Source organism: Brachypodium distachyon, chromosome 1, assembly GCF_000005505.3.
Source record: "Brachypodium distachyon strain Bd21 chromosome 1, Brachypodium_distachyon_v3.0, whole genome shotgun sequence".
NCBI lineage: Eukaryota > Viridiplantae > Streptophyta > Magnoliopsida > Poales > Poaceae > Brachypodium > Brachypodium distachyon.
This window is the reverse complement of record NC_016131.3, coordinates 9,143,618-9,167,998: the sequence shown is the minus strand read 5'-3', so window position 1 is coordinate 9,167,998 and position 24,381 is coordinate 9,143,618. Positions and strand designations below refer to the sequence as shown.

The window sequence follows — 24,381 nt, the reverse complement described above, 5'->3', positions numbered from 1 at the left end:
CGCGCTAGCTTGCTGCCTGCTGCTGGCATATACGCGCGCGTATGCACAGTCGACACTGGCTAGTGGGATACGATCGAGTCTTTTTCACTGTTAATTTCGATCCAGTCGTATCCAGCATCTCGTTGTGGGAATGTGGGGACGGACGTAGTACGTACGTGGTTTCTCATAAAGAAAGACTAAGCTAACGGTGGCGTCTGAGTAGGATGCATGCATGGGGGCGGCAGAGGTTGCACGGCGGAGGCCGGACATGTACGTGTACACGGAGACGCAAAAGATCGAGTGGCCAATTGGCCGATTGTGTTTATTAGAAAACGGTGTGGAGGAGGAGGAGGAGGAGATATGTTGGCCATGAGTTTGCGGTGACGAATCAATTGAAGTGGTCTTGATTGCCAGCAAGATACCGACGTACGTGCGTCGGTGCGATGCTGTGCTCACAAACTTCAGGTGCGATGCAATATCGGATTGATTAGCCACGATATATAGTGTAGCGTGTTGTACGTACGTACGTACACGTAATGACTGGCTTCACAATCCACTAGCAGAGTGTCCGTTCTTTGCTACGGGAAAAAAAGAATTATCATAAAAGCAATGCCAAATTCAGCTTATGAATTCAACAAATTCAAATTCTTTTTTTTTCTTATCGGTGGGAGTAACTCGTAAAGTCTAACTACTACAATGTACTCATTAACATGTCAGCGTCGGTAAAATCAATTTCTTGAAAGCCCTTGTAACATTGACTGCGTAATGCTACAAATTTGACACAGCCTGCTATTATACACGAGGTCTGAAACTCATTTATCAATGCCGTGTGTGCACGCCTATGCCGGTCTTAATTACTTCACCAAGCCATCTGAGTGGTTACTTACATCCATTAGAAAGAATCCTTACTTTAGAAGTTATTCCCTCCGATCCTAAATTTGAACTAAAACAATAACAAGAATTTAGAATCGGAGGGAATATTAAACTACAAAAACATAAGCTTTCTTTACCTCTATCTCTAACTCTTTTTCTCTGAACCTTAAATTCTCAAAGTTTCACCTGCACTCTCTCCCTCACTGGACAAAATTGATCGACCCTTGCTTTCTCTGTTTGTTGGTCAGCCGATGGTAACACTAAGCATCTGAAGCAATTAGGCAGAAAAGTCTTTTAACAAATCACTTATTTTAAGCAACTGATGGGGATATGTAAATGACATACGGAGTAAAATTTATCATAGATTGTATTGAAATAAGGTACTCACGAAGGCTCAAGATCAAGGTGGATGATAGATTGGAGTTTATGCTCATGTAAGTAACTCATTCCATGACAATCATCATTGGGTTGCTTTGTGTTACCGCAGCCAGAAATTGCACAACATTTGGATGCTGTATTAATTGCAGGACATCAAGCTTGTGTCCGAGTGCTTGCCTGTATGCAAAGATATCCACCCAAACTGTAAGGAAAATACAACTTGAGGAGTAGAGTAACATCCAAGTGAAAGAAAGCTATCATAGATGAAGAGCAAATGTAACTATCAGGTGAAATCAACCCACACTTTGTTCTCGTCATTAAGGACATCATCATCTAGCTTCTTAACAACAACAACAAGAATGACCCTCCATGTTGTTTTCCGAAATGTATCCTGAATGGCAACACAAATCAAATTTTAATTGTTAATAGCATCTGACGAAGAAACTCAATGTATGTAATTTTTGGTACAGAAAGTTGGATTTAATATCAAAATTTCAGTAGAATACAATCAATATAGTGAACCAACTGTGCACAGCAGAGTGGAGGTATCCTGAGCAGTGATTAAGGTAAATATGCGACTGATAGTTTATGCATACCTTAGATAAATCTTTGACATTAGTGAAGTCAAGCTCGTCGGTCAATCTCATGTCCAGGAACATCGTGATCACTGTCAACATGCATAGGAGCAACCTTCAAAGAAGTGAGAGGATGGTCATTATTCAGAACACTTGAACATGACAGTACATCAGGCAGTCAGAACATGCATCATATTGAAAAAGAATTTGGATGCCGTATTAATTGTAGGACATCAAGCTCATCTCTGAATGCTTGCCCATGCGTTGTGATCATAAAAATTGTCAGGAAAACAAAAATGGGAGTAAATAAAATATCTAAGAATGATGAGAAGCGAAATGAGGGAACTTGATTCATATGTAATACTACATAAAAACAAAATTGCTTCTAGCAATTCTTGTTCAATGTGAGTACCAAACTTAAATATTTCTGTTTAAAAACCACACAACAGTAGTTCAGTACCATGGTATCGAACAGTAAAAAAAAAGTAGGAGATTGCATTCACATATTCATCAGTTCTAGCCAAAAGAGCATCGAGATCGAATTCCAACCTTTGATTATAAAATGTATGCATGCCCTCTCAAACCAATGTACTAAGCTTCATCAACATGTCAATTCGTTCAATACCAGACATAAAGAGCTTGAAGTATATCATCCTAGCAGAGATAAAAAAAATTATAGCATCTAATAACAAACAAGTACAAAAGTTAGTGTTTTTCAAGAACCTACGAGATATGGAGAGAGAAAAAAGAATCAGCAATGCCCGAAAACTGATTAGTGGTTGTGCACTTCAAGCGTATCCTAAACTATTGATCTTGGTTGTCTTTTGACGTCTCGTCTTGGCTGTCTTTTAATTGGAGGTACATTCCCCCTCATTTGCTTATTATTCTTTCCCACTCATTCCTTTACATTTTCTTCTCTCTGCTTTGAGATGGAAACCTGCGAAGTCGATTTCTAGAATGCTCATATTATACATTCCTTTGAACCCTGCGAAGTCGATTTATGTTAACACTAATTATTTAATATACTATGTTAGAACATGATACAATATTGTTTATTCTGAATTAAATCCTAACCCAGCATGTCAACTCAGGTGCTCCAGTTGCTCCCTTCTAAATTCTGATTTTATGTTACACATGTTCTGCTAAAGAACTCCCTACATATTTCCTCAAACATTTATTCACGTGCTAGATCTCTATAATTCTGACCATGCTCTCGATCATTTTTTTATAAAACTGTTAAGCCTCCTTCTTGATTTCTACATGATGGCATCTCATCTTAGAATATACGTTCCATGTAAACAAGAAAATTTGATAGGCAAAGAACCCTAAAACCAATTGACGATTAACTTAAACTGAAGCCGCTTATCTCACCAATCAATATCCTATTTTTTTTCTGAACCAAGCATCAACTAACACAATAACAATCAAGCAGTCAAGCTTCTTTCATCAAGTAACACAATAACATCAAGTAGTCAAGCTTCTTTCATTAAAATATCTACTTGAGCTGCCCCTAATAGAAGGTTCTACCTTGATTGATTTGGAGATGTATAAATCTGATTGCTGGAGGTGAATTGTGGTTCTCTGATTAATCCCCCTGCCTCCTTGCTGCCTGGATCCGACGCCTGTAACATCAAATCGCAGACTGTTCTTCTCTTTCCCCGCATCCTTTTCTCCCTACTGCGACACCTGCCAACCTCCTTCCCCGGCTCCCGCTTCCTCTCCTTGTTTAGTGTGTATGGCAGCACGTCGGAGATGGTCTCCTCGAGGAGGTGCTTGGTGGAGTGCGGATCTGAAGAAGCCCACGGGGCCTTGGCCGGAGAGGGCCGCCGCTGTCACTCCTCTTCCTCCGGCCGCCCCACGAACTCGTTCCCCTCCGTCTCTTCCTCGCGATCCTTCAGGAGTTCAGGGGCGATGGCGTCACGTACAGCGTGACGACGACATCTTGGAGCGAGGCGGCGGTGGCATCTTGGAGCGAGGGCTCGTGAGAAAATTCAGGGGCGGGATGGTCTCCGGCGGCCAAACCGCCAAAGGCCTCAGAGGAGAGAATTGGTGGACGACAGGATAGCTGCAACAGCGGGACACTTGCCAAGACGGAGGTTTGGATGACGAGGGCGGTGGCGGCCGCCCCGAGCGCCGGGGACAGGGGGAAGGTCTCGTGGGGAAGGTGAGTTGATTTCGGGGGTGCGTTTCTTTTTTTCTTTTTTTGCGTGCGGAGGCGTTGGTTTTCTTTTCCTGCAGGAGCGATCGCGGAGAGAGGTAGACCGGAGGACGTACGATGGACTAACGTGAGAATTAAGGAATAGTAAAGATATTTGAATGAAGATTTGTTTAATGCGGAGTACACGTGTTTGATTAGTATAAGCATTTTCTGTGATGAAGAATTTCATGTCATATAGTTGCATGTTCGGTTGGAAAATTAAGCAATTTCGAGATTAAAAATTTAATGAATAATTTCGTAATATAGATCATACCGACGGTAGCAACTAACACATGCATCTCAAAAATACTACTTCCTCCGGTCGTAATTACTTGTCAAAATATTACATGTAACTAGACGCTTTTTAAACATAGATACATCTATATTTGGGCAAATTTGAGACAAGTAATATGGGTCGGAGGGAGTAGAAGTATTTAACAGCCCAACGAACAGCAATATAAACTCGCAGATCATAGCTAAACTGTAAATCAGATCACGGATTACGTACTGTTGCGATGAAGAAGAAGAAGAAGCTGTGACGACAATCGAGTTAACTTGACGACATTCCTGACGACGAAGACGGCGGCACGTCACAGCGCCCGACTTAGACGGTAGACGACCCATGGTGAAGGAAGCGATCAGTCGCGCGGAGCGCTTCCCAAAAACCTTATTCGCCCTCTCCCGTGCAGAATCGCAAAGACGAAAGGTTTCAGAGACCTGCTCTTCCGTTCGCTAGTGCACGTCGATGCTCGAGATGGAGTAGACTAGGATGACGGCGCAAAAGCGAGAGACAGGCGAAACCCTAACTCGGTTGTGTTGTGTGTTGATCGAGATACGAGGGCGGCGGTATATATAGTCACGCAGGTATAGGTCGGTTCGGTTTAGGAAACCTGAATCGACTCCACAAAATCTGTACGCATTCGTAACATATTCCAAAAATACCTCGCGCGCGTCACAAAAAGATAGGAACCCCTGCCCCGCACCGACACGGCTTGGCCTCGATCCACAAAACACGATGCGGCTCGTCGTGGCTAGGCGAGCGGAGGAGGAGGAGCTTGCGTGGGGATTTTCCTTGCTCACTTGTTTACTATGTGAGAAGCAACATCTCTTATATATTGGTCTCACTCACTTTAAACTAGCAAAGTGGGACTATTCCCTCCCACTCCCCTCATCGCACTTCATGAATGGACTTTTAAGATTTTCAGAATTATTAATTCTTGGGCCTAGGCTGATCAGGCCACCCAAATATACAAAAATCATGATCCCTTGTTATCTCTAAATCAGTTTGACAAAGATAGAGCATCTTATATTTAGAAATGGGGATAGTATCTCACATATATGTTATAACAGATGGATCGGCCCGTTAAATTTGCAATGTGAAATCTTAAGATGGGGTTCTCTACAAAAATATCGGCACAAGGGGGATAATAGTTATGGTGTGGTTATGTTTCAAACGTGATTATAAAGTAAAAGACTTAACCCTCTCAGTGAAAACACTAGGGTTGTTGAATGAAGATCTGGATGTCATCCCCACTTAACCCTCTCTCACGTGCTACCGCGAGATTGTGATCTGACGGCTAAATGCGTCATTAATCTTTAACTAAAAGCAGACGACTTTCAGGTAGCAAAAATGTAATGGTTAACACCCTTGGTGGAAGAAAGTGTAGAATTTCTCAAGAACTTGGTTGTATTGTCTTGTTTTTGTTAGAGTTCCACTGTAAACTGAAGTTGTTTGAGAAAGACCTTGTTCGTTTGAAAAAACCCCAAAAGTTCAACACTAGCGGCTCGCAAAGAGTATACTCAGTGTAAGATTGTTGTAGAAAATCATTGAAATACAGTCGATTGAATCGAGGAAATCGATGAAACCTCGTCCACTTTATTTGCCATAAGGAGGTGGGTATTCTTTCTCTATTGATCAAGACGTTGTTCTCACGATGGAGACGAATCATACTTCACGATCGAGACGAATCATACTTCACTACTGGCGCCAAAAAAAATCGTGGAACTCGACAGTGAAGGCAGTATATCCCCCATTGAGATCATGGATCAATTCGATGCCTCACATTAAGCGATCGACGTGTTATCCAAAGTATCAGGCTATCAGCACAAATGCAAGGTTCATTGAATCTGGACGAACTTGAACCTAGACCCATTCTACCTCGTCAAAACCACGTCCCTTCTTGGTCCATTCAAAAACCGGAAGAAACGCAGACCCGGTTGCCTTTGAGCCTTTCACACGGTATTTTTCCCTTGAAGATAAGTAAGCAAGCTTAATTTCTGATGGCAGCTGGCCGTTTCGGACACCTCCGGGAGCGTGCATAAGCCGTTGATTCTACTGGCGCAAAGGTTTGAGCAGCGTCCGAGTCAGCAAAGGACAGTGAGAACATGACACTGTAGTGTAAACAAATTCGTTTCGTGGCAGGCAAGTCGGAAATGGCTCCAAGGAACAACTTGCTAAAGGGCAAATCTCAATGTGGCTAAGCTATCACTGTACAGATTGCAGGGTTTTGTCTGGTCTGTGCTAAAATAGAGTACCACAAGTGACCGATCCAAAAAGAATAAACGACACCTTTTGTGTTACCGAATCACAGAAATTAATCAAGAAAATGGAATCAAATTCTCGTCTGCTTGTTTTTGAACGAAATCACAGCAATTGATTTAATTAAGATGCTGCTACATTTAGGACGAGACAATTAAACAGGGGATTACATTGGAAGCAAATTGATTCATTGCCTCGTTTCATCAATCAATGGTCGAAACTAAAGGAGGGAAAACGGGAAGTAAAGATGAATGAGCCCAGACAAGACGGCGAAGACCAGGGAAGAAAAGGGATTGAATCCGATCGATCGGGCCGATATTGAGTCCACGTTACTCCGAGACCGGGCCACCCGCGATGTACGTACTCCGAAACGGCAACAGATTAGCCCGGTCAATCGGATTAACCAACAATTTATTTGCTTCCAGTTTTGGAAAATCCAGATTTATTACTACCCGCTGCAGCCTGCCTTTCGCGTATGAAAAAGGGAGTCGTCGAGCAGCGTATTCCGGGGCCTTTAAATACGGCCCTCTCCCCACGCAGCCATTCCTCGTCTCCTCCCCATTGGCACCCAACCAAAAAAAACGAATTTAGCCAGGAACAAGAACACAATCCCTAGCTCCTCCTCTCCTCCGCGCTCCGCTCCCATTCCCGCCCGATCCCTCTCGCCATGGGAATGGGGCCGCTGGAGAACGCCGCCCCCGCCGCCGCCGACGGCGCCGCGCCGGTGATGGCGGCGCCGGCGGTGGTGGCGAAGGCGGGGTCGTACGCGGTGCTGCAGTGCGGGGAGGACTCGGAGTACGTGCGCAAGGCGTACGGGGGATACTTCGAGGTGTTCCGGGCGCTGCTGGCGGAAGAAGGGGAGCGCTGGCAGGTGTACAAGGCCGTGCGCGGGGAGCTCCCCGGGGAGGCCGAGGCGGCCGGGTTCGACGGGTTCGTCATCTCCGGCAGCTGCAGCGACGCGCACTCAGACGAGCCGTGGATCCTCGCGCTCGTCGACCTCATCCGCCGCCAGCACGCCGCGGGGAAGCGCGTCCTCGGCGTCTGCTTTGGCCACCAGGTGCGTTCTTCTTCGTTTGGCCTCCAATTCGTTCTGTTCTTGGTTGGCTTCCTCTGTTGTTGCCCGGGGGTAGGATGGTAAATTGGAACGGGTCGTTGAGCTGGGGGAGAGGGGGCCTTGTTCTTTCCGTGTGAGATTGAAAGCTGCGTGCGTTCGTGGGTTGGCGTGGTGGGTTCCGATGTTGGTGGAGCAAATCGACATGCCGCGCCAGCTAAAGAGAGAGAGAGAGGAGTGGCGTTCTTCTAGCGTCTTCCCCTTCTCTCCGGCCTCTGCTCTGCTTTTTCTTTACCATGCATGCTGCTTGGTAAAAAAACTCGTTTTTACGGTTGGTTAACTATGAAATACCCCCCCCCCCCACCCCCACCCCCCTCGATGGTTTGAACAGTTGCTCTGTTATTTTCCTGTTAAGCCTGATGCTTTGCTAGAAACCTAAATTTAAATTTGAATGAAACACGGCTGCATTGCAAGAAATTAATTTGTTTATTAATTAAAATTAATTAATCGGAGCATCTCATTTTACTACTCCTTCCGTCTGAAGTAACTGATGACATTGATTTGTATAAAAATAATGTTGCCCTCTGCACGCTAGGAGCTGCCTCTAGTAGAAACAAAAAAAAAGTGATTTTTTAAGTGCCTAATTACGTTTTCTTTCTTTTTTTGAGGGATAGGTTGTGTCTATTTTCCACTAATTAAGAAACTTTTGAATAATAAGCCCATAGGGGTTGTAGTTGCACTACCCAGGCCCACCGTTTGAGAGCCAGAAATTCCGCGGGAGCTCCTGTATGCTTGCACACGCGCGGGTCCCGCCACTCCGTAATAACCATACAATATTCCCAGTTTTCTGACGTGCTCTCCGGTTTAGTGATGTGTTATCACGTGACGTGGCTGCATTAGGAGCCGACAAGCTGGCCCTGTGCCAGCGCCTAATCACGTGATTTGACGTGGCTGCCGGTGCCGTGTCCCCTTCCCTTCTCTCCCATTGCCTAACGCTGGCTGCTTAATCATGTCAGCGGGTAACGCGCCAGTTGCATGCCAAGGTCAATTACTAGTAAGCTGTAGTGCGTAGGTTGCTTGTTTGAAAATTTGAATGTGGTGTGGAGGACACAACCACGCGCGTAGGTTGCTTGTTTGAAAATTTGAATGTGGTGTGGAGGACACAACCACGCCGAGGGCGTGATGCTTCTAATCTGGAGTAGTAACTGAACGGAAACACTATCGCTTTTTGGGTGATGCCACCTTCGTCAGGCGAGCGCCGAAAGGGTGTCTCTCTGCGTTGTCTTCATTCTTTTAGTTGTAGTCTGTAGGTTGTCTGTGACGAGGTAGTTAGTTTCGAAACCGGTAACCAAGTAGCGCTGACGAGGCCGCCGGATCTTGATCATCTGGCTGTCCCTGACTTGATCGAAGAGGCGATATAAATTGATCTTTTGGCGGTAGAAGAGCTCGAGTTTGGCCAGTCCGTGTACGTGCTTGGATATTTATGCACGAGATGTTATGTATACCTGTAATCGATCCATCCCTGTTGTTTAATTAATTAACCATCATCATTAGTATAATCCTACTAGCCCTCACCGTAGACTTGAGATGCAAGCGTGTTGTAGAATATGTACGTTTCGAAAGTCAAACCTCACTGGGGAGCCGTACAAGCCCAGCCGTAGAAGCCTGCATGCTCACGACAGCAACGACTGCGAGACTTGGAATTCTTTTTTTTCCCCTGAAATCAAGAGCAATATTTAAATGAAGTGCGAAATTACGTAGGGTACCCACCCCCATGATTCGTGGTGGCTAGCTGAATATAGCTTGTGTGTGAAGAAAACGACGGTACTTTGGAGTCAGATCGATCTCTCGGTTGTTGTCTGAAATGGGATCACGTCGGTGTCCCTTCACCACATGGCTTCCAGTTGGAACCGAATGAAACGACGACCAACGACGGCTAGCAAATTGTTTTGTTGCCTGAACTGAACGCTTAAAGATGCTTGGTTACGCGTTGATAAATTAGGCGTTATAGCATTTCAGACCGGGCTAATTGTTGACCTGGTCCACCTTTGAGTGCAATGCTAGAGAGCTAATATGTGGTTCTTTATCAGACAATTTTTAATATGTAACCTCAACTTTTGAAAAATAATCTCCCGTTCTTGCAAATGAAACTTAATTGTCAATGCAATCAACTGGCTAACAGAGGTTTTGCTACTGACTGCAGGTCCTGTGCCGTGCACTGGGCGGCAAGACTGGGAGATCCTGCAAGGGCTGGGACATCGGCGTGAGCTGCATGCACCCCACCGCTGCTGCGGCCAGGCTCTTCGCTCCCCTCAAGCTGCCCGTCCACATGCCCATCATCGAGTTCCACCAGGACGAGGTATGCAGCTGCCAATACATGTCACTTGAACTTGGTCAGATTCAGAGTTCAGACTTCAGAGTGTAATTTTGTTGATGTTAAACACAGGTGTGGGAGCTGCCTCCTGGCGCTGAGGTGCTGGCCCGTTCTGACAAGACCAGCGTCGAGATGTTCCGGCTCGGTGACCACGCCATGGGCGTCCAGGGCCACCCTGAGTACAGCAAGGACATCCTCATGAGCATCGCTGACCGCCTCCTCCAGCGGGACCTCATCCTGGTAATTGAACAAGCTCACTGCTCCATCATTCTTTTCGCAGAACTCACTTCACTGAACCTGCAAATGTAGATTTTAAAGCATCGATTTACTGTACATTGTCTGAAACTGTTGTGGCTTTTTGCGTTGGGCAGGACTGTCAGGTGGACGTGGCGAAGGCGAGCTTCGACGTGCGGCAGCCGGACAAGGAGCTGTGGAAGAAGGTGTGCAGGGGCTTCCTCAAGGCGAGGCTCCAGTCGCAGCAGCAGAAGCAACATAAGTTGCTATAGGAGTTTACAGTGAGTGAGCAACTGAGGAAAGAGGAGGAGAAGAGTAGTAGCATTGAGAGAGAGGGAGTTGTGAGCGCTAGGTTAATCCTTATTTTTCTGCTTCGAGCGTTGACCATCTTGTACAGAAACCTATTTATTCGAAGCATTAATAAAAAAAAATTGGGTGCTTTGGCGATCTGAAGTTTCTGTTGGTGGTAACTTCCTTCCTGTTGATTTCTTTCTCGCTGCTGCTGAACTTGAATGCTCGTAGTACTTTGAGACAAACCGACTGGCACACACCAACCTGAGGCGCCTTGAATAGGTTGGTTAGATTGGACAATCCGACGGATCAAGACGTCAGCCGTGTCGAATCGGAAGTCAGGCCTACGGATATCCATGCCAGAATCTACTCCCTCCGTCCCAATACATGAGTCACGCACGCGTCCTAAGATCGTCAATTTAACTATCAAAATATAAATTATATATCGTTAAAAATATAGCATTAGAAAGTTTATTTGACTACGAATCTAATGATATATTTTTTATGAAATACAATTTATATTTTATCAGTTAAATTTGAAATCTTAGAATGCGTGCGTGCCTCATAATGGGACGGAAGTAGTAGTGCCGGAAGAGTTGAACTGTTTCATAGAGTCGATGGTGGATGTCTCGATATCAGATTTATATATATTTTATACAAATCCACGTCAATTAATTCAGAACGGAAGAGTAATACTACTCCTACCAGCGTTCATTATGCACGGTCTTTTCCACGAGCGGCTCGCTGAAATAGGATGCCAGTACTGATACCAAAACTGTTAAATGTCTCCTTCAGAAAACAAAAAAACTGTTAAATGTGCGAACTGCTTGCCAGCCATGGTATTTTGGAAGAAGTTGCGCGTGTCCAGATTCAATGAACCACGGGTTGTACTGCTGTGCTGTACTGTACTGTCGTACCAGTGTCGCCACTGCTCCGGTGATGTGGATAGATTGCCATCCCGCCAACCATGGAGCTGCTCCTCTAGACCTCTAGCTTGCGAGTAGTCGGTGCTGATTTGGGACGACATGCTGCAACAGGACCACACCTCGGATAACAGGGACGACTCGCTGTCGCTAGCCCGCCTCGACGTGGATTTAATGATGTTAAAGATAGATGCCCGTCAGTCATTGGCTTGGACACAGTACAAGCCTGTCCGTGACGCCGTGACCAAAGCACTCGTTTGGAACTTGTTTATCACGGGAAGAAGAAAAAAAAGGAACAGAGAATTGTTTTGGTGGCCCATTTATTTGAACGGATGGAGCAAAGGAAGAAAAAACGAACGAGTAAGAAAGGAAAAATGTACTGTAGGATTTATACGATCTAACTGGAAATCTTTTCGGAATTCCTTTGCACACAAAAACGGGTCATATGTTTAGTGGCATTTATCTAAAAGTAAGTGATGCTTTAATCAGAAGAAAGATAGTAAAAAATAACAATAAAAAGCAAAACATCTGAACATTAAACCGATGTACTACACTCTTTTGATCAAACAAACAGAAACATTGACCATATAATTGTAACGAGGTGACCCATTCCCAAACGACAACCGCATATAGGAGGAGACTAGCCTTGACCGCCAATTTCTTTTTGAGTATCTATTTCTTGATCGATTTAGAAATAATTAAAAGGATTCTCATCCCTTTAAACTTGTATGTATCTAAATGATTAGGTTGGATGCTTCTTAACATTGGCTTACAATTAGTTATTCCTATTTCGTAGTAAAACATTCTTTTGAGGACATGGAGATGAAACCCGACAACCGCTACGTCATCTTCTCGCGACGCGGAGTTAACAGTTGTGGGTTGTTAACGTCGTTCTTTGCGTTAATGATGCAATTTACAGTTGTGGGTTGTTAACGTCGTTCTTTGCGTTAATGATGCAATTTCAAGTTTCCAGCTCACAACTTCACAAGGGTAGTTTTCTCTCTCACACACACACACCCAGATTCTTTTTATGTTCACCGTGATTGTTTTTGCAGATACTCCTGCAAAAAGAATACATGCGCTATATAAATGTGTAACAACTGATAGATATCAGGCAAAAAAACACAAGCGATCTCAGTGGAAACTCTGAAGAAATTCGTCGCTCTCACCTCCCCTGCAATTCCAGTAGCTTCGCAGCACATACACACAGAGACGAGAGACAGTATTTTGCGACGCGTAAAAACTTTGCGTCTTTTCTCCTTTCTCCTTTTTATTCTCTGGTACACGATACATGCATCATGACCTATTCTTGCGCTTCCCCCGATCCACTAAACGTTCGTGCCATCCCACAAACCGGATCAAGCTGCTAACTACTTCTACTGAAAAACAGGAAACTACTGCCTCCGTGTGAACCAGCACACGTCAGGCGCCTTATTAGCTACAAAGCAAGCTGAATAAAACAAACTAATGCACGTGCAACAGATACACCGTGCGGCTAACAAATTTTATCACGAACCAAACGTGACAGGACAGCAAAGCAAAGTTTGAATAAAAGTGCAACAAGGTCAATATTACCAACAATCTCTCCCTTGAACTTGTTGCTCAAGTGCCAGTCTGCATCCCAATTCTCCTTCTCATCTCCTGGAACTTCACTCTCCCAAGAGCTTTGGTCAGGATATCTGCTAGCTGGTCTTCAGATTTCACAAATTCGACAGCTATCTTCCCAGATTCAACACATTCACGCACAAAATGGTAACGGGTATCAATGTGCTTACTTCTGCCATGATGAACTGGATTTTTGCTGAGTGAAATCGCTGACTGGTTATCAACCTTCAGCATGGCCGTGATCGGTTCTTGCCCCAACAGATCGGCCAACAATCTTGACAGCCATACTCCCTGGCATGCGGCCGTGGTGGCAGCTATATATTCAGCTTCGCACGAAGACAATGCCACCACCTGATGTTTCTGTGAGACCCAACTAACCGGGCTCTCCCCAAGGTAGAAGATCACACCAGTCGTACTCTTTTGATCATCGACATCACCGGCCATATCACTATCACTGTAGCCGGTCAGACACATTTGGCAGCCCTTTTTCCTCTATAGCTGCAGCCGAAATTAATTGTGCCTTGTACATATCTCAGTATATGTTTAACAGCAGCCAAATGTTTACTAGTTGGGCTCTCCATGAACCTACTAACTATTCCCACCGCATAGCAGATATCTGGTCTTGTATGAATAAGGTACCTCAAACTTCCTACTATGCTGAGATAATAAGTGGGATCAACAGGAGGAGTCTTGCTTTCTTTACTCAGCTTCTGTCGAGGTTCCATTGGAGTCAGAGTGGGATTGAAGTTGTCCATGCCACATATCTCAAGAATTTTCTTAGCATAAGCTGATTGACATACTGTAATTCCCTCTGTCGATTGCTGCACTTCGATGCCCAAATAGTAACTCAGTTTGCCAAGGTCACTCATACTGAACATCTTCTTCATTTGTGCCTTGAACTCATTGATATCACTCTTGCATTCTCATGTGATAATGAGATCATCCACATAGACACCAACAAGGAGATTTGAACCATTTCCTCTCCTCTTATACATAGCATGTTCAGTAGGACACTTCTGAAAATTCAGTGCCACAAGTGTTCTGTCCAACTTGGCATTCCAAGCCCGAGGAGCTTGCTTCAGCCCATAGAGGGCTTTGTGCAATTTCAGTACTTTGTGCTCCCCTCCCTTCACTTCAAAACCAGGAGGTTGTGAGACATAAACTTCTTCTTCGATTTCACCATTTAGGAATGCAGACTTCACATCCATATGGTGAATTTCCCACCCTGTGCAGCCAATGCAATGAGCAAACGAACAGATTCAATTCGAGCAACTGGGGCAAAGACCTCATCATAATCAATCCCCTGTCGCTGCACATATCCCTTTGCCACAAGCCTAGCTTTATGTTTAACAACTTTTCCTGTTGCATCCTTCTTGAGCTTGTAGACCCATTTGAGGCCAATTGCTTTCTGTCCTCTTGGGAGATCTGTAAGTTTCCACGTCTCATTGCTCTCAATGGACTTCATTTCTTGAGACATTGCTAGCTGCCAGCATTTCTCTTTCTCTGTTGTTGCAAATGAGCTCGGCTCTTCTAGTCCTAGCAAGTAATGTTCAGGTTCTTCAGTTTCTTCAAAAATTTCAGTAAGTGGCCGCTTGCCTTGTGGCCCGACAGGACCACTTTCAGGAGTTACTGGTGTTGCACTAACTGAACTTGGTGTTGCTTCTCTTGATGATGTGACCGTGACCTGATCACTCAATGGAATAGGGCTTGCCGCTGCAGAAATATATCTCTGTTTCACTGCGGCTGCAGAATTCCCTGCATTTTTCTCTGGAGATTCAGGTGTCGCTGGTTCTGAATTCTGTCCGACAATATCATGATCTGCTACAGTACGAGTGAAACTGTCAACTGTGAAATACGGACAGATATCAGTCCCTTCTTTTGCTGCTACCTAACTCCATTGCCATCTTCTCCCCTCATCAAACACAACATCTCGCGACATTACTAATTTTCTTGTCGCTGGATTGAAGAAACGGTAAGCTTTGAATGGCACTTCATATCCAATGAACACCATTTGGTCACTTCGGTCTACAAGTTTAGCTGAATGTGGCACTACTCTTTTCACATGTGCCACACACCCGAAGGTTCTCAGATGATCCACTCTCGGTTTTCTCTTGTACCAGGCCTCGTATGGAGTCGTTCCCTTCATACTTTTGGTTGTGGCACGATTTAACAGATATATAGCTGTCGAAATGGCCTCTCCCCAGAAACGAGCCGGTACTAACATTGATTTCAGTAAGCTGCGAGCCATCCCCACAACCGTTCGATTTCGCCTCTCAACTACTCCCTTTTGCTGTGGCGAATACGGAGCAGTTAAGTGGTGATTAATCCCGAGAGTATCACAATATTGGACAAACTGATTTGAATTAAATTCACCTCCTCTATCAGTTCTCAACACCTTCAGCTTCTGTCCAGATTCTAGCTCAACTGCAGCCTGAAACTTCTTGATTGCACCCAAGGCTTCATCTTTGGTGCGTAGAAGACTGATCCACATAAATCTTGTCATGTCATCTACCAGCAGCAAAAAATATCTTTTGCAGGGGCTCAACAGCTCGGAAGAGAGACTGCACTGGAAAAGGATTATGGCGCTGTTTTCCCAGCATACAACCATCACACACACCTGCTCGACCTGCTCCAACAGAGGCAAGCCTTTCACCATCCCTTCTCTGACCATCTTCCTCAGTGCCCCAAAATTTATATGGCCATACTTGGAATGCCACTTCCAAGCATCTTCCTCTTCGCTTACTTTCAGACACACTGGTTTAGCTTCTTGAATTGGGAGAATATACAACCTGTTCTTCGCCCTATTCACTTTTGCCAGAATTTTGTTCGGGTGGATCTTCCACTGTCACCACTCCGCGATGTATAACAGTTCTGCAATCAAGCTCGTCTAACTGACCAACACTTATGATGTTACTTTGCAGCCTCAGAATGTAATAAACATCCGTAAGCACACGATGCTCTCCATTCTAACATTGCATCAGAATTGTGCAACGCCCGTGGATCTCCACGGCTGAACCATCACCGAGTTTGACAGTGCCTTCAATCTTCCTGTCCAACTCAGCGAATTTACTTACAGAACCTGTCATGTGATTGCTTGCCCCGGTATCCATATACCAGGCCTCATTCTGTGTACCTGACAACTTGGGAATTACCTTCTCCTCATTCAGAAATACCTTCTCTGACTGTGTCTCAACAGAATGTACTAAATCACAGATTTCAGCAACAAGCAAATCCGGTTCATCATCATCCTCAGCTACTACCAGATGAGCCTTTTCTCTCTTTGGCTCATGGCATTCAGAGGCAAAGTGTCCCATAGCTTCACAATTAAAACACTTAATCTTACTCTTATCAAACTTGTGGAATTTCTTTTTGTTACCACCGCTGTTCGACGACTCGCTGCGTTCCTTCTTGCCGCCTGCTCCTTTCTTGCCACCAGCGCCCGCTGATGCACCGCCCGCGCTGGATTTCCCCTTCTGCATGAGCTGCTCCAGGGCGCGCGTGACGAGGATAAGTTGGTCGTCGTTGCCGGTCCCGGCGCCGGTGCCGGCGCGCGCGTCCTGGAAATTCTCTTCTCCCTCCTCGAATGCCCGCAGGCGCCCGACCGCCTCCGCAGTGGACATATTTTTCACATCGCCCCACTATTGGATCGTGTTGATGATGGAGGAGAAGCGGCGCAGCACTGCGGCGAAGAGCCGCTGCACCACCCTGGATTCCGGCAGCTTCTCTCCCAGAGCCCGAATCTCTCCGACCAGTGCATTCAGTCGGCGAGCAAACGCCGTCACTTTCTCCCCATCTTGCATCAGGAGCTGGTCGAACTTCCTCATCGGCGACTGGATACGAGCCTGCACGACTCGATCTTCTCCGATCCGCGCCGTGCGGATCGATTCCCACGCCTCACGCGCGGTCTCACACGCCATGATCGACATCATGACGTCGTCGGGGACAGACTGTGACAGCACCGTCATCGCCCCATGATCCGCCTCCTTGTCGACGGCTCCTGTGCCATCAATCGCATGCCAGACACCGAGGTGGCGCAGCAGGATCTTCATCTTCCCGAACCACGGCTGATAGTTCGATTGTTAGCTGTGGGTACTGGACGGGAACGTTACTGCCCCGCCTCCCACTGCCGCTTGACCCATCACCGTCACCAGGTCGCCTCGCCGGTGGCGTGTACCTCCCCGCCACCGGAGTTGTCAGATCACCGCCTCTTCTCAGAGAAGTCGACATCTCTCCGAGCACCGCCGCCAAATTCTCCGCCGCTGATTCGCCGCCGTGGCTCTGATACCAAATGATAGAAATCAGGCCAAAGAACACAACGCGATCTCAGTGGAAACTTTGAAGAAATTCGTCACTCTCACCTCCCCTGCAACTGCAGTAGCTTCGCAGCACATACACACAGAGACGAGAGACAGTATTTTGCGACGTGTAAAAACTTTGTGTCTTTTCTCCTTTCTCCTTTTTATTCTCTGGTACACGATACATGCATCGTGACCTATTCTTGCGTTTTCCCCGATCCACTAAACGTTCGTGCCATCCCACAAACCGGATCAAGGTGAGCTGCTAACTACTTCTACTGAAAAACAGGAAACTACTACCACCGTGTGAACCAGCACACGTCAGGCGCCTTATTAGCTACAAAGCAAGCTGAATAAAACAAACTAATGCACGTGCAACAGATACACCGTGCGGCTAACAAATTTTATCACGAACCAAACGTGACAGGACAGCAAAGCAAAGTTTGAATAAAAGTGCAACAAGGTCAATATGACCAACAATAACTACCGTTATCCTTTTTGCAGATACAGTTATTACACGTTATTACACATTTTTATGTTCACCCAAATTCTTTTTGTAGGATACATGCGCTATATAAATGTGTAATAACTAACATGATCAGATCGCCCTCCATTTCTAAAAAATGAAGAGATTTTTTATTTTTCAGTCGACTTAGAAATAACTATTTGCCAGCGAGATAATTAGCAGTGCTTAAATAAAGCTGCCCATTATTTCAAAGAAAACATCGAGTGTGTGAGCACGCCGTGCATGTGTGTGAGAATTTCACTTTTACCTTTTTGAGAAAATGTGTGCGGATTTGAGAGAGGAGATAAATAGTTCAGCTTCTCCTGCACAAACATACCCTCAAAGAAAATGTATGTCTACATACATACAAATATGGATAAACGCTGTGTCTTCGGGAAAAGAATGTCGAGGGCTCTTAAAATATAAAATACCTATACTATGAATACCTCATTCATATTAAGAACCGGAGTAAAATATAAGGCAAACCAAAGGGTGAGACCTAACATAGGCCCGCAAAGAAGATGCACCATGCTCGCAAAGGCGCAAAACTACGGGCGACTTCAGGGCTACCGTTTCCAAACTGCTCATCGCCAAGCCTCCACGCCTTCACACTACGACGCGGGGCCACCGATGGAAAAGTCTGTCCACTGTAAGGTGGGCACAGGATTTGCGCACTGCCAGCCGTAGCCGAAAACTGCCACAAATTTACAGCTACTAGACGTTCCCGATTGAAGTAACGGTGCGCGCGCTAAGACGGGCCGAAAGTACGCGGCCCGCTACTTAAACAGCTCAATTAGTCTCCAGCGTTCGATCCGAAATTCAAATTGTCACAACATGAACTGGTTCGATAAAAGCTCACGGTTCACAGAAAAAAATTAGAACTATATTCAATTTCTCAGCTCGAAGACAGCAGGTTCAATCAACATATATAATCCGAGTGCCATGAAGGTAGTTCCAACATTAATAAAAGGAAATACTCTCAAGACAGCATAGTATGCCACGAACAAATAGACATAAGTTGTGACACAAGTTCATCATTTTGCCAATCAATTATTTATGAGATATCACGAGCACGAGTGAAGAAACAAGTTCCGAACGACCCCAATCCAGCATAGAAACAGCTTAAAGAGTTGAACCGGCTCCTCCACGACGGCACTCATTCAGCATGTCCAAGTAGAACTGGCACTTGCTGATGTCGCTCCCGTAGTGGTTTATGCACTGCAATGTCAACAGAACAATGTACATCAAACCAACTGTACTCAGAATAATATACAAACTAGTACTTTCCCCTATACATGAAAAGTGTCGCCCACTTGGTACAAAATTTGTACTTCCTCCGTCCAACAAAAAAAGATGTCTCGAGTTTGTCAAAATCTGGATGTATAGATGCATTCAAATTTCAAAATTTACTCCCCCCTATACATGACTTAGTGTATAGATGCATTCAAATTTACTCAAAGTTGAGACATCCTTTGTTGGACGGATGTAGTAGTACAAAATGAGTACACTTTTTATGGATGGAGGGAGTACTCCGTTTCTAAACATAAGATGTCCTAGTTTTGTCCTCAGTCAAAACTTCTTAAAAGTCTAAACACAAGATGTTCTAGGTTCCATATTCTAATACAAGACAACTTGGTTTAGGGTGCCATTGCATGAACTTTGAGATTATTATGTACTTCAAAATCTAGGGTTGACAAAAGAGACTACAAAAATAAAATTGGATAGGATATTCAACAGCAAAAATAGAAGGCATAATTGCAAAGAGAACAAAGCAACATATGGGATGGACATACATCTTGGAAGGCCTTTGAAGGGTTGTCACATGAACCAGACCCAGCAGTGTTACCCATGGGAGCAGGGGTTGCAACAGCCTCAGAGACCACATTCTCATGCTGAATGGTACGGGGACCCATTACAGCATCAACAGCCCTGTGTGCCACGGCACTACCAGTACCAAAAGCCATGCCTAAAATACGTGCACAAGGAAACATTAGTATCTGCGCTGTGTACAATAACTTTAGTTGCTCTTAGAAGTGCAAAAGAACTCACCCTGAGCAATAGTAGACCCAATTCCGCTGAGGATGCCACCACCACCACTCTGGGTAGGAGCAGGAGGAGGAGCTTGTCGGACTGCGAAGGAAACACATGGAGGATGTCAGCCATGCAATCACACACAGCAGTCAATATGATCAATTTATAACAAGCCATGGTAACAAGCAATTAAAGACGAGATCAACGATATGTGACGATTCTAAGCAATAAAAGGTGCATCATTTTTTTTCAGCACAAAAGAAATACTGCACTTAATAGCTGACCAAATATGCAAAAGAACATTAATAATTTAATCAAGCAGTGAGACGATGAAGTAGGATATACCTGGCTGGGGTGGGTTTCTCACTGGAGCAGCACGTGGAGCAGGGCGGGGTGCAGACCTTCCTGTTAATGCAAAGTGAGTACATCAAGAATATTAAATACCAACCAAAAATGTATTGCCGGATATGAACACTGCATCACTATACATAAAACAGCAGAATTTATTAGAAAAATTGCACATTCAGTTATACTACGGACACTGCATTGGTATAGACAAATCAGCAGAATTTACTAGTAGAAAAAATTGTACATTCAGTTACACTACGGATCAAAGATAATGACATCAATAGAACATAAAATCATTGAATGAAGCCTAGCATTACAACATTTGTATGCAAGCCATAACATTCCCTTTCGTAGGACGTTTTGGCAAGTTAGCTTGGCTTGCCAAGACATCTTATAAAAAGAAAGAGGAAGTAGTTGATCTAATTAACGGCCAAATTAAATCAGACACAATTAAACAGGCTGAAGCCAATTTGGTCACTGCACTTCAGGAAGAAAAAATATCAACTGATCACATAAAACTAATAACCTTAAACTTCCAAAGCAATTAGAATGACGAAAATGTCAAAGACTGTTTGGGCTCACTCCTATTAGAGATATGTGAGGTCCCCGCAATACAGTTCAAGTGGATTCATTGAAAACATCTCTATATGCCCCTTAACTAAACCAAGATAGTATGTATGACCATAATGGCTACTCAAAAAGGCAAATACCATAAGCGTTGTGAAGCAATGATGATAGGTCAGATAATGTGCCTTCGCAGTTCTAAGATGACACACAACAATGATAACATCAAACTGATACAACCTAACTTGGAGGAAAAAAACTATGAAATATCTCAGGCTGCTTGGGGAGCACATCTAGTTAATACAGATGACTGCCCCCCAAAAGGCCTGGATGAGCATGCAATGCTCATTAAGTGTGCGCCTCCTAACTAAGCCAAGACAGCATAAAAGAAGAAACCATAATGGCTACTCAAAAAGGCAATACCATAAGCTTTGTGAAGCTATAAAGACAAACATAGGTCATATCCTTTGTCTTAGCAGTGCAAACATGATACACAGCAATGGCATCATCAATCAGACACGATCTAAATTGGAGATAAAAACTATGAATATCTCGGGCTGCTTGCGGAGCACATCTAGTTAACACAGATGGCTGCTCCCTCAAAAGGCCTGGATGAGCATGGAATGCTCATTTAGTATGCGCCTCCTAACTAAGCCAAAACGGTATAAAAAACCATAATGGCTACTCAAAGAGGCAGAAGTGAATATAATACATCATGACATCAGACAAGATTCACTAGATTACTAACTGAAGCACACAAGAGCAGATGATAACTTCTAACTATGTGGGTCTATATGAATCCATCTGAGCAAGGATGGATATAAATCAGAGCATCCTTATCATAAAAAATGGAAGGATTCAAATTTGTTATATGCCCCTGTCTGAACCGAATGGGAACTGGAATCTGCAATCGGTTATTCGAGAAGCAATCATTTTACTACCGATTAGAAATGTGTGATTCGTTTCTACAATACACCAGAGGCCAAATATAAAGGAGAGACTATATGAAACACATCAAGGAAAGGATCGATTGAAATCAGACCCTTCTCCTAAAACAGGGTTCCAATTTGTTATATGCCCCTGTCTGAACCGCCTGAGAATGGGTAAAATAACTGCAGCCGGTTATTCGAGAAGCACAGGTCTTCGGCGATTATAGAAACGGTTCGTTTTCACGGATCTAGGAAAGCAAGGGTAACCTACGAAAATCTCCTTCAGATCCACAATTTGTGTACCTAGATGAGTTGAACCACCTCAAGTCATTCTATCAAAACTTCTTTCATAGAATACACAAATCATTCTAGATGCGTCGAACCACCGCAATTCATTCTATCAAAACTTCTTTCATAGAATACACAAATCATTCTATCAAAAGTCAGATGCACATAGTTAATCGGTCCGACCTAAGGACCAAACCTACACGCCAACGCCAGATCCAATAGAAGCCGCGTAGAGCTCCTGAAAAGGAAACATGGTCGGTTGGAATGTATACCTGAGCTGCGGCGAGGCATGGCGACGGCTGTAGAGGACAACGGAGGAAACCCTAGGTTGGAGGCGGCGCGGGGAGGGGAGATGGATGAACAGCGTAACAATGGATCAGAACAATGAGAAGGGAAGACACGCCTAGGGTTAAGTTTTATAGACGCGGACCGCTTGAAGGGCCCCAACTGCAGTTTTTTTTTCTCCCACCTTCTTGCAAGACACGCAAACTGACATGTGGGCCACGTATCGTGGTGACCTATTTGGAACCACAAGTGGGGCCATCAGACGCGGGGGAGCCGCAAGGTGAGTGTCCCTTTTTTTCGAGGTTTATCCACGAGGACAGTATTTGTTTTTTTTAGGGGACGAGGACAGTATATGCTTCGAACCCTCTAGATCCCACTGGTTCATTCACGGGTTTGCGGTAGTTGGGCCGCACCAGATTTGCACCGCAGGGCTTCTTTTTTGGGAGACGCTGGGCGTCCTCGCCAGATACTCATACCCGCATACCCGACGGGTATGTACCCGTTTAAGATACGGTTATGGTAGGAAAAAATACCCGGGGTACGTAAATGAAAAAATTATGTACCAGACAGGTATGGCATGTACGGATATGGTATTGTACTACCCGAACCCGTATGCCCGTATATCCGCACTTAGGTTGCTAGGCCAGTTACATAAGCGTATTAAATCTTGCCTAAGGCCCAATCCAATATACTGTATCTTTATTACTACTTAATTTGCAGTTTGGTACGTTGGTAGGTTGGTTCGTCCGACCAACGTCCCTCCCCTCCACGCGATCGCTCTAAATTACGTCCATTGCCACCACCAAGTCGCGAAACACCGCTCGTCATCCGAAAGGACCGAAACGTTCTCTCTGTCTTCTCCGCCCCCAGGTAAACTGGGCTTTCCTTGCACTGCCGCCGACCGGAGCTTCCACCGCCCGTCCCCCATGGCCTGGCGCTCTGCACGTCGACGGCCGCGACGACACATCCTGCAAGTGAGCTCTCCCGCTCCCACCCATGGCGCTCTCTCCCTGATCCGCATCCCAGCCTTGCAAATGGCGGAACCCTAAAAAACCTCTCCCATCCGCATCCTCCAGGTCGCGTCCAAAAGCATCCGCCGGCTCCCGCCACCGCCACAGCAACAGCCGCTGCATATACTCCCGCCTCGTCGCCGTCTCGCGGTGCCCAGACGCCGCTTCCTCTGGGCCGCGCATCTGCCCGCCGGGACCTCAACCACCTAAGATGGTTCGGCCGCCGGTGCACCCATCCGCCTCAGATGAAGTCGCCATCAAACTTCGACAAGGGTGCAGCAGCCGTTGCTCTCGCGACCATCGCTGAGGGAGTGTCCAATGATCCCTGGCACCTCTACAAGCCCACAAACACACCGAGGCAATCCACAAGCCCCACCTTGACAGCCAAGGGCTTGCTTCCTCTCATTACTAATGGCTCTTGATAGAACAAAAATAATTGATTCATATAAGCATTCTTTTTTTTCTGCGGGACATTCGTGCAAGCATTCAATTGGTCAATATTAAGTTACAGAAATCGCAACTACTACCCTTAATGAGTTCCCTTTCATACCTGCAGATTGTTTTGCTTGTTAATGTGATTGATACTTTGTGAAGGAAAAGAAGAACGAATTCACAATCTACTGTATGATGCAGCAGACCTTGTCCTCCAGTAGTCGACAAAAATTAAAGGTCTTAAAAGTGATATCTTAGACATAAGCCCTTTGAGTATGCTTGATTGGGAAATAATATAGTTTTACTCCGATGTCAGTTCACGCAGCATGGCTGTGACTTTCTTGATAATTTATTTCAATGGTCAGAGTGAAGATGAACAAGATGTTGCAGTTACTTCTCTGACCTTCACTGTAAAATGTATGTGACCTGTTCATGTTTACTGTCATATCCTGGCTTGTAAGTTTCAGTCTGAAAGTTGCTCTTGATTTGTTTCAGGATACAAACTCTAGAATGGATTCAACATCCCGGTCAGTGTTTAAAACTCGTAATTTCATATCCATTTTAAATTCTCAGTAGTCAATAGAACTGTTGATTACTACTGTACAATTTTCTGTTTACCAATACCATTACATACATTAGGGCATCCGAACATTTAGCTGATTAATGAGGTTTTGT

General features: G+C 44.9%; 2 protein-coding genes and 2 non-coding genes across 4 annotated transcripts; 1 reads left to right on the top strand and 3 right to left on the bottom strand.

The window, feature by feature from the left end:
* Window positions 1–7,080: 7,080 nt before the first annotated feature.
* Window positions 7,081–10,653, top strand: LOC100824869 (gamma-glutamyl peptidase 3). The gene is made up of 4 exons (XM_003561150.4): window positions 7,081–7,598; window positions 9,796–9,951; window positions 10,039–10,206; window positions 10,338–10,653. The coding sequence occupies exons 1-4, from the start codon at window positions 7,209–7,211 to the stop codon at window positions 10,470–10,472; spliced, it is 849 nt and encodes a 282-aa protein (XP_003561198.1). The 5' UTR covers window positions 7,081–7,208; the 3' UTR covers window positions 10,473–10,653.
* An 8,027-nt stretch (window positions 10,654–18,680) lies between these two features.
* On the bottom strand, window positions 18,681–22,408 carry LOC100823022 (uncharacterized protein C6C3.02c). The gene is made up of 5 exons (XM_003561144.4): window positions 22,252–22,408; window positions 20,196–20,255; window positions 19,869–19,949; window positions 19,613–19,785; window positions 18,681–19,037 (listed from the first exon to the last, which is right to left on the bottom strand). Exons 1-5 carry the CDS (start codon window positions 22,268–22,270, stop codon window positions 18,942–18,944), a joined length of 429 nt encoding a protein of 142 aa, XP_003561192.1. The 5' UTR covers window positions 22,271–22,408; the 3' UTR covers window positions 18,681–18,941.
* Window positions 21,027–21,140, bottom strand: LOC112270301. The gene has a single exon (XR_002962696.1). It is a non-coding gene; the product is annotated as a small nucleolar RNA U19 (small nucleolar RNA).
* Window positions 21,551–21,692, bottom strand: LOC112270328. The gene has a single exon (XR_002962720.1). It is a non-coding gene; the product is annotated as a small nucleolar RNA snoR138 (small nucleolar RNA).
* Window positions 22,409–24,381: the final 1,973 nt, after the last annotated feature.